Below are 9,767 nucleotides of genomic sequence, written 5' to 3'. Positions count from 1 at the left end.
ATTAACCCAGAGATGACATACAAAACCCAAATAAAAAGAAGAAAAATGTGTACACTTTCTGGGGTTTTAGATTCGTGGGATTTCCGAAAAGAAGTTTGGGCAACCCGTGCAATTAGCCAGATCCCTGCTGCTTGGGCGTAGCCAAGCAAAGCTTTGATAGCAATTAGAACACTTTTAAGCCAGTTGAAAAAAATTACCCCATCTGGCGTACCTATCTACCTTTACTTCCCAACGCATCAGAGAGCGAAGCGACTGGGATTAAAAATGTGCGACAGACAGCGAGAACGGGAGAGTTAGAGTGAGACAGACTGGGCGGTCAATGGGGGGTTTCCTGGAATTTAATCGCTTGTCCGACGCTCACCAGCACCACATAAGGCCAATCTACTAAATCGGTGACATTGTGGGTAAAAACAAATCCACGTTCTAGTCTTGGCACCGGTCACACGTGCTGCATTGACGCTAGCAGCAAACCTGTTGGCCAGTTGAGAACAACATCACTTCAAAGCTGGGTAAATTATCATTAATGCATTTTAATAAGCAGCTAACCCAGCACGCGAGCTAAAGATACAAAAGCGCGCCACACGTCGGCGTGTGCCTCATTCACAGTTGAGCGCGCGAGCTGAGCTAAAGATCAAGAACCGAGATCGCACCGAGCTCTTAATTGCGGGAATTATCAAGAGACTTGGACAGGATGCAGCTTTTTATGGGCGTCTTGAGCCTAGTGCTATTGGCCGTGACAACGTTGGTCTCGACTCGTAAGTAGCTAGAATAGGCAACTGAATAGTTAAGTCATATGCGACTATAAAGCGTTTATTTCTATTATTTTTGTTTGATATCGGCTGCGCGCAACCAGTCAAACGAGTTATTTGTTAATCACTCAATTAATCGCATCGTAAATATAAACGTTTGTTTTCATTTTAGAGGGAGACAACAGTTGTTACACCCCCATCGGTGAATTTGGTTATTGTGTGCCAGCCCAACAATGCCAGTTTGTGCGGAATCTTCAGGCGACATATGGCCGGAATATTCCACGTTTGATACAGAATCAGCTAAGACAAATGGCCTGCAATATTGGCCAACGTACGGTAAGTGCAATCTACAACATAATTGCAAACTGGTCCAGCACTCAATAATCATTCGCCTTTCAGGTCTTTCATTTGTGCTGCCCCAGCGCTGCACTGATCACTCCTCAGAGCGATGGTAACAACAATCGGAATACGTTTTCGACGCGAAATTCCACAACAACTAACACCTCGCAAACCACACGCCAATCCACTGGCGATCTTAAGCGCATCGATCCGCGTGGCTTGGAGTTACTGAACTCTGTTACGGAGTGCGGCAAGAAGGCAAACACAAAGCTAAGCGGAGGAGAGCTGGCAAGACTCGGTGAATTCCCTTGGCTGGCGCTGCTTAAGTATGAGACGTCGGAACGACCTTTCCTTTGCGGCGGCAGCTTGATTACCGATCGCTTTGTTCTGACCGCGGCCCACTGTGTGACCAGGAACGAAAAGCTGTAAGTCCACGCTTATTATTCTGCCACGCACTTTTAACCAACTGCTTATATTTATTCTCGACAGCATTGGAGTGCGTTTGGGCGAGCATAATCTGGGCACCGAAAAGGATTGCGAATTTCTGGGCGGTCGCATTGAGCACTGCCTGCCACCCTACGATGAGTATGGATTAGAAGATGTACGCCCGCATCCCAACTATAAGTCCATCAACAATGATATAGCCCTCATCAAACTTGATCGGCCCGTTCAGTTTAAAGGTCACATTATGCCCATCTGCCTGCCCATCGATCGTACATCCCAGGATATATCTTATGACCAGAGCTTCTTTATCTCTGGCTGGGGTCGCACCGAGAATAACGAACCATCCTCCGTGCTGCTCAAGGCGGTGGTAAGGCGACAGAATCATAATGTTTGCCGCAATTTCTATGCTGATGCTCACCTCAATGAGAATCACATTTGCGCTGTTGGAGAAAACATTGTGCATACCTGCCCTGGTGACTCGGGTGGTCCTCTCTTCTTCCGCAATCCTTTCAAGAATACGACACGATTCATCCAGTACGGCATTGTCTCCTATGGTGGAAAACGTTGTGGCCAGCGACAGAATCAGCCGGGCGTATTCGCGTCGGTCTTGGACATGTTACCCTGGATTACCCAAAATCAATATTGAAGACCCCAATCTGACTTATGTGTTTGCAACTTATTCTCATTATTATTTATGTCTTAGTTTAGTTCTCAATGCCATTGCAATAGTCGCAATTCAAGATTGTTGACTTTAGTTTGTAATCTTGTAAAATATATAATATATGCAGATTGAAAATCAATTCTTTTGATGGCTATTATCATTTTTGGGGTGAGGTGAGTGGCCCAGATAGACTTAGGAAAAGCTTTAAAACAAGAAGTATATATGCACAAGCCTGCAGTCTTCCCAACATATGCGTTAAATCGGGAAAGATACAAATGCAGCAAGTGCAGTAGATATACAAGCTAACTGTGGGCTGAGACAATAGTTTCTTAAATATGTGAAATAACATCGCAACATAACTACGATATAGATCCTTCTAAAGAAAGAGAAGAACACCTTTGATATAAAAAATAAGAACAGGCGAATCTGTATCCAGGCCGTATTTATGATATATAATATATTAGTTAGATATCTAAACTCAGTTTCAATACACTTTTAACTTAAGTAGAAATTATAACTTTATCGGACTTCTCGTTGGAGATGATTAGACCCAACTTGGTGATTAGCTGGTATCCAGCATCAAAGTATCTTGGCGATGCAATTACTGTATATTTTTAGTATAGTCGCTAGGTAAGTACATATAAATATTCATAAGAGACCATACCTCACGGCCTGCTCTTGCTAATATCAATTTGACGTCATGATTCACTGTTGATCAGCTGAATGTATCATTATCGGAATTGCTAGATTCAACTATGAGTTATGAGAAGTTTGATTCACTATAAGTTCTACTGAAATTCAGTACGATTTTCATTGACAATACGATTTTCAGATCATTTGGAAAATAAGTTCGTCCGCTTAATCAGCCAACAATAAGTGTTTCTAAGATATAGTTAATTCTCAGAAACAATACATATTCAATCAATGCCTTGACTAATTTGGAGCTAAGTCCTGATCTTTACAATTATAAAATCCAGTTTAGAATTGTAATTTATACATTCGCATTTTAGCCCTAAAAGGTAGGAAGAAGAAAGACTATTTATTGTGGTACTATCGTAAACTTTAATGATTCATATCGTTGGTAATACCCCTCAGCTCACCTTGGAAGTGTGTTTGCCCTCTTTAATAACTTCCAACTTTGACATTTCTATGTGAAATTTCATTCTGATTCAGATTTGATTTTATTGTGGTGAATCATCCGAATAAATGCTTTGGAATGCTTTAATTAACGTCTTTTATTGTTCGCGGCTATAGTCGCACCCAGTCTCTAAGCCATGCAAATATAAGGTTTAGTAATTTTTTAATCGCATTTTAATTGAATGCGAGAAAACTCAGACGCTTACATTATTGGTCGTCTATCACAAGGGGAACTCCGGTAGCACATCGTGTCAGAAAATAATCTTTATTTCCATAGGACTCAATTGCAGTCCATAAAAGAAATAACAAACGAAGAAACTAAAAAAAAATAGAAATTACACACACATTTTGTATCTATTAAACAGTCAAAAGAAACTATTAATCCAATTCTGGCAGCACTGAATCAAAACTGGAAAAAATATACACTGTTAGGTTACGAGCTTCTAGTTGAATTTGGAACAATGCGTAGATGTTATCTGAAAAAAACGCTTCCTTTGTGTTGCGTTGTGTAGTCAACCACCAAAAAAAAAAAAAAATTCCCGCAATAAGCGGCATGTGCCGCATACAAGTTTTGCCTTTGGTAGCGAACGTTTCACAGACAATGAACTGGATTCTTTATTTGTCGCTGGCACTGAAAGGGTAAATGACAATATAGGACTATCTATTATATAATATAGTATTACCCATTTACGAAATAGGTCACTCTATTTGGCGACATTTTATAACACGTTGCCGTTTATAGGGTCCGTATCCAGGTCGCTGATTGAGAGTTACTTTTCCTCATCTGTTTCCTTTAACTTGGATACCATTTAGTAAGTTTTTTACTAGGATCTGTATTAGAACCAAACTCATTCCAAATTACAGCCTCAATTGGAACACTTCATTTCCAGCCATAACTGTTTGCGAGCTATACAACTCGGAAAAGATTTGGGATCTGAGCGACACTTACTTTGGCATGGAGCACGACATGCACATCGATGACTTCGTCAGCGAGATCGCATTCTTCAGGGGCATCTGCATCAGCTGCGAGAACTGTCATCAGTTGTACTGTCCGGACAACTTTACACTGTTGCTAGATGTGGTAGATTACGAGTTCTTCAAGCTTTCTTAATTAATCTAACTATATATATTTGTAGTTTCGGACCAAATGCCATGAGCTTATTGTGGAGTGCCGCTACCTCAACCAGATCTTCGAGTGCTGCGATCAATTTCTACCCATATTCACAGAGTATGGGGTCTGTTTCTCCTTCAACTCGCACCAGGCGCGTAAAGTAGCGCAGGTGCAGTATAAAAATAATCGTATGACCGGAGCTGGGCATCTTAAATTTCTTGCAACCGCCGACATTCAGGTGCATGTCCATGCGCCCATCGACGTGCCCTTTCACTTCTCCGAGGGCATGATACGCGAGACTGTGCTGTTGGGAAACAACAAGGAGCTCATATTGAACGTCATCGAAGTATACAATCACGAAAATGTTGAGGAGCTGAGCCATGAGCAGCGACGATGTCGTTATAGTCACGAACATGTTGAGCAACGTATAGGAATTTACGAGTTCTACAGCTACTCCGGCTGCATAGTGGAGTGCACCGTGGCGCTGCATTTGCTGTACTGCAATTGTACCAGCCACTTTATGGCTGTGCCGAGCAAGAATTCGCTGCCGATGTGTGACTTTCGGGGCTTAATCTGTTTGACGCACATCCATGAAAGGCTGGTCGCAGAACGCAAGTCCTGTGATTGTATGAGCTCCTGCGAGGAGCCCGAGTATAACATAATCTACAATACAGCAGATGAGTATGTGGCGAAAGGTATCCAAAAAGTTTGATATGATAATGAATATGTATGTTACTTGCAGCAAGCAGGATGCAGAAAAGGATGTCTCCGATATACATGTGGCACTGGTGGAGTTACCCACACAGCGCTATGTCCGCCGCGTGGCCAAAACCCCTCTGGACTTATTGAGTAAGTAGCCAAACTAAGCGTATCCTCATTTTAATGTCAACCTCTTCATTTCAGTTTCTTTCGGAGGCTTGATTAGTCTGTTCTTCAATGTATCGGCAGTGCGCGTTGTTGAGGCCATATTTATGTGCTTGGAGTACAGAAAAGAAGTCTACAAATGGGCAAATAGAATCTACATTGGCACGTTCAAATATTTACAGATTTTGATAAGGTTAAAGTAAATCACAAAATGTTTTCATTAAATTCTAGTTTTCTACCAATTGGGCAAGTACTATGTGCATATATCTAAATCGTGGTTGCAAGTGTTTTAGAGAGTTTTTGTGTCCTTAAATGCTGCTGATTCTTTGCGGCACATATACCATATCCGGCACTTTGCTGGTTCCACTTGTTGGGGTTATTACATCGAGCAGCGTGTCCATATAGCTGGGCAAGTAGACGCAGCTTGAGAATATCAAGAGTACAAACATCAGCAAGACGAATCCATCTGCGTACAAATGAGCAATGTTATTGGTATGCTCCTGATCGTCTTGTCGTTACTTACTAATCAACTTCTTCTCCCAGGGCTCAAACATATTAATGCATGTAACAAGCTCGTATTGTCGATACAAATTTGCAGCAAAATGTTTTAAATTCCACATCTTTTTTGTGTTTTGTTGCTCGATTCAGGATTTTGTTGCTTGAATCACACGACTTATCCACTTACTCCTTTCAAGTTTACCCAATAAACTGTCGCAGAATGTTTAATTCTACTTCATTCAGTTGTATGTTCTGATATTTTATTGTTATTAATTATTTCACAAAAACTTCTAACAGCTGTTTGCAGTGTGACCATATCAAAATTATTAGTGCTCACTCAAGTGTTGAACAGCGTTACTCGAATTTCATACCAACGAGCTTTTGTGAGCATTGAGTAGTTGCTACTTTGGCGCCATTGAATCAAAAATGTATATTTTTTCAAAAAATCCCTTCGAAACTATATATGTAATGAACTGTGTAGATGTGCAAACAAGTAGAAGCAAGTAAGTAAGTAGTAAGTAAGTAGAAATAAATATCATGCAAATATATTAAATCAAGTGAACAACATACTTTTCGACCATACAAAATTCATTCAGCCAATCCGCTCGTGTCTTAGCCTAAAACGACCAACACTTTATTTTTACCCAGTTAAAGATAAGGCCAAATTAATGCACTTCATTGCACCTGGACCAGTACAAACGAAAATAAAATATGTAAAATTGAAGGGGAAATAAACATTTTGGGTTAATACCATTAATTAGATGTTGCTATCATTAAGAGTGTCCAACTAGAGTGAAATTTGCTGCAATTTTAGGTGACCCAAAACAACAAAGCAATGATTCATTCACTGGATTCTAAAGTTTAGACCATTTGCCTGTTGAATAAATTTAACTCTGAACGAGAGTTTGGAGCGTCTTCACATGCTGAGGACTGATTTAAGGCAAAAAAAAAGAACAACAAAAACAGGATTTAAGTCCATTGCGCCATAATTTGCAATGGGAAACTGGCACACTGCCGCATGTGGCCAGCTGTGTTGGTCGAGCACTTGCCAAGAGCAACGTTGGCCATGACGACGACGAGGCTATCAATGCTGCCGTTGCGGATTGACAGGCGAGCAGTGGCTTGATTTATGCGCGCGGCAGAGGAATGTGGCAAAGTGTAAAAAATGTTTACACACATACACACACACGTTTGTGTACAGCGACACCCAGTCTCAATCTGTGTCTAAGTCGAGTCCAGACCAGGCCGGACCAGACCGGACCAGGGCAGACCCGATTGGAGCCGAGTCACGCATATGCAGCGACAACTAATTCAATTTCCACTTGCCGAGGAGCCAAGTGGCGAACATGGCGGCTGTTTAGCCAAGTGTGCACGCCTAATTGGTAATGCGATCGGCTTTATTGAGGCGCAGTTGCAGGCGCAGGCGCTGTAACTGAAGCTTTAGCCATAGCTGAAGCTGTTGCTGAAACAGTCGCAGTCGCAGGCTATCGCTGTCGCTCAGCGTAAATCCCATTACGTGCAATCCGTTTCGAGCCATAAACATGTTGCTGCAGCTGCAAGCACCACTAGCACCAGAGCACCAGCAACGCCGACACCGCCACCACCACCGCCACCTGCTTTGGCCCGCCGCTATCCTGGCTTCCAGCAGCGCAACTTGTCGCTTGAACTTAATTGCCTTGGCTGCGCTTATGACTTTCGTGTGCAATGCATCCACATCCACATCCATATCCACAACCCCTGCCACATTCACATCAGCCCATCGCCTTTGCTGTTGTTGCTGTTATTGTTGTTGCTGTTGTCTTCGCTGCATTATTAGAAAGTAACTTGCAAAAAGCTATCAGCATCAGCCTCGTATCGTCGTCGTCGTCATCATCATCCTTGTGCTTGCCTGTTGGCCTGTTGTTGGCGCTATTTTCGACACCGCTTTGGCCTGCCATAAATTGCCAAATGCCAGCGTCACGGGCCCTGAAATGCACTCGACGCGCTCTCAGCCGCAAAATTAGAAAAAGTCGGTTGGCTAATTTAGTGAGCTGCTTCACAGTAACCAACTAACATCCCGCCTGCCCGCTTGCCTTCTCGAAAGTCCATTTTCCATTTCGTACGGTTTTCAATTAAAGCAACTGAAGCAACATGCGGCTGCCACGACCTCGCGCGCCCAAAGTTCAGGCCAAAGCCTGAGCCTGAACCTGAACCGGAGCCTGTGCTTCTGCCTGTGCCTGTGCCTTTACCTGCGCCGAGCAACTAATTCCTCAACACCGAAGCGACGATGACAGCGACCGATAGCGAGTCCCGGGAATGAATTGCAGTTGCCCAGAGATAATCTAATTTTTGGGTGCCAAACGAACTCGCAGTTTGCATTATTGTTCTGAGAAATTGTTATTAATTGAGTTGTATTGTTGGTTTTGTGCAGAAAGTGAACAGGAGGTGGGGATCCATTGGCCAAGCCAGTGGGTGGTCCATGGCCTGACAAATATTGACCGCTGCTCATTTGCCCAATTTAATTCAGTTTGGCCATCAATAAGCCAACTGCCTCGCCTCCGGCGCGCCGAAGATCGCGCCATTTGGCCCCATTGGCTCATTTGCATACGGTTAATTTATGCTCATCAATTAGCTGATTAATTTATTTGGCGTGAGACGTTCAGCCAGTTGCTGCTGGCGAAGCGAGCGAGGCTCAAGCTTGGACTTAAAACGCTTGTCTAATTAGATAAATGCGCTACATTAATGTCCCGTCTGACATTTATAAAGCGTTGCCTCTGACCGATGGGCTATATTTTAAGAGCATTTCGATTAATTACTGGGGAAATTTCGCAGTAAGTTTAACTATTGAAAACGTGGCATAAGCCTGTTTAAGTTATTATATTATCTACATCTGGCTCTTTCCAGCAAACAGATCAATGTGTGTCAATCAATTCCCACCCAAATTAGCTTTTAATACTGTTTATAAATGCCACCTGTCCAACAACACGGACATGGCTCGATCTCAATCCGGCTCCTTGCACGACCACTTAGGCGCTTTTGTCTGCCAGCGAGGGAAATGGAAAATATTTTAATTAAAATACAACTAAACGTTTACTGTAAGCGATGTTATCCGTTTCGCTAGAGAGTTTCAACTCTAGCTACCGGCTGCGTGTCTGGCGCTAGGCGAGTGCAACAAATGCTGCAATTGTTGCATGCAACAACATCAACATGTGTCGCACATCGCCTATTTGAATATATATCAAATCAGTTTAAGATAATTTTCTATAACAGCTACTCGCAACACAGCAAATAGCGCACATTTGTACATTGGCAAGTTTGTTGCCTAAGTCTTTCGTTTCGCCCGTCGCCCGTCGACTGGCTGCCCGGCTGACTGGCTGGCTGGTTGGCTGGTTGGCTGGCAGCCTGGCTGGCTGGCAGTGCATATTTTACGCGCTGCATTGTTGCAAACGTTTCGAGGCTCGAAATTAAGTTGTTTTGCATAAAAGCGCCATAAAAAGTCGCATGGTTAACGCACGGCCGAAGCAGCCGAAGGAGGCAGCTACAATTGTGATTAGAACGACACGACAGGCACGACATGAGCGCAGGGCACAGACAGCGCAGACACCAGCAGACAAGACATATGACGCTGTTGCTCCATACGAATATGGACAACAATTGCCCCAGCAACAACGACAGCGACGAAAATTGCCAAGTCAACACGAGCGACGTATGTCAACAAATGGCACTGCCATTAGCGGCCAATCCGGCCGAAGGCTACATGAGATTTTGGCTTCCTGTAGCTGGTAGGCAAATGCTAGGACAGCAATTCGGGCTGCCGATCGCCAGCAGCCTCAGCGGCAGCGGCAGCCGCTTGTTGGAACTATTATCAATTTAAGTTGGCTAATTGGTTTCAAATTTATGGACCTGTATTTGATATTTATGTCGTCTGCTGAGAGCGAACGGCCAAGGCAGCGCCAACCGTCTCTGTCTCTCTCTTTCCCTCTGC

General features: G+C 43.3%; 3 protein-coding genes across 3 annotated transcripts; 2 read left to right on the top strand and 1 right to left on the bottom strand.

Annotated features, from left to right (window-relative positions):
• The first annotated feature begins 593 nt into the window (after positions 1-593).
• Positions 594-2,332, top strand: LOC6630616 (phenoloxidase-activating factor 3). The gene is made up of 4 exons (XM_002053709.4): positions 594-755; positions 922-1,085; positions 1,149-1,513; positions 1,578-2,332. Exons 1-4 carry the CDS (start codon positions 692-694, stop codon positions 2,176-2,178), a joined length of 1,194 nt encoding a protein of 397 aa, XP_002053745.1. The 5' UTR covers positions 594-691; the 3' UTR covers positions 2,179-2,332.
• Positions 2,333-3,931: 1,599 nt separating this feature from the next.
• Positions 3,932-5,508, top strand: ppk31 (pickpocket 31). Its single transcript, XM_002053710.4, has 6 exons — positions 3,932-3,969; positions 4,008-4,142; positions 4,195-4,411; positions 4,467-5,126; positions 5,188-5,290; positions 5,345-5,508. The coding sequence occupies exons 1-6, from the start codon at positions 3,932-3,934 to the stop codon at positions 5,506-5,508; spliced, it is 1,317 nt and encodes a 438-aa protein (XP_002053746.3).
• On the bottom strand, positions 5,446-6,108 carry LOC6630618 (serine palmitoyltransferase small subunit B). The gene is made up of 2 exons (XM_002053711.4): positions 5,829-6,108; positions 5,446-5,771 (listed from the first exon to the last, which is right to left on the bottom strand). Exons 1-2 carry the CDS (start codon positions 5,923-5,925, stop codon positions 5,614-5,616), a joined length of 255 nt encoding a protein of 84 aa, XP_002053747.2. The 5' UTR covers positions 5,926-6,108; the 3' UTR covers positions 5,446-5,613.
• Between the last annotated feature and the right edge of the window lie 3,659 nt (positions 6,109-9,767).

The sequence above is a fragment of the Drosophila virilis genome, chromosome 2 (assembly GCF_030788295.1).
Source record: "Drosophila virilis strain 15010-1051.87 chromosome 2, Dvir_AGI_RSII-ME, whole genome shotgun sequence".
Lineage (NCBI taxonomy): Eukaryota > Metazoa > Arthropoda > Insecta > Diptera > Drosophilidae > Drosophila > Drosophila virilis.
The sequence above is the reverse complement of the archived record's forward strand: the minus strand, read 5'-3'. Positions and strand labels throughout refer to the sequence as shown.

Coding starts and splice junctions, on each gene's coding strand:
- LOC6630616 (XM_002053709.4), top strand. CDS start 692: ATGCAGCTTTTTATGGGCGTCTTGAGCCTAGTGCTATTGGCCGTGACA. Junction 756..921: donor GACAACGTTGGTCTCGACTC/GTAAGTAGCTAG, acceptor TTTTCATTTTAG/AGGGAGACAACAGTTGTTAC. Junction 1,514..1,577: donor GTGACCAGGAACGAAAAGCT/GTAAGTCCACGC, acceptor TATTCTCGACAG/CATTGGAGTGCGTTTGGGCG.
- ppk31 (XM_002053710.4), top strand. CDS start 3,932: ATGAACTGGATTCTTTATTTGTCGCTGGCACTGAAAGG. Junction 4,143..4,194: donor TTTAACTTGGATACCATTTA/GTAAGTTTTTTA, acceptor TCCAAATTACAG/CCTCAATTGGAACACTTCAT. Junction 5,291..5,344: donor AACCCCTCTGGACTTATTGA/GTAAGTAGCCAA, acceptor TCTTCATTTCAG/TTTCTTTCGGAGGCTTGATT.
- LOC6630618 (XM_002053711.4), bottom strand. CDS start 5,925: ATGTGGAATTTAAAACATTTTGCTGCAAATTTGTATCGACAATACGAG. Junction 5,772..5,828: donor CTGGGAGAAGAAGTTGATTA/GTAAGTAACGAC, acceptor ATTTGTACGCAG/ATGGATTCGTCTTGCTGATG.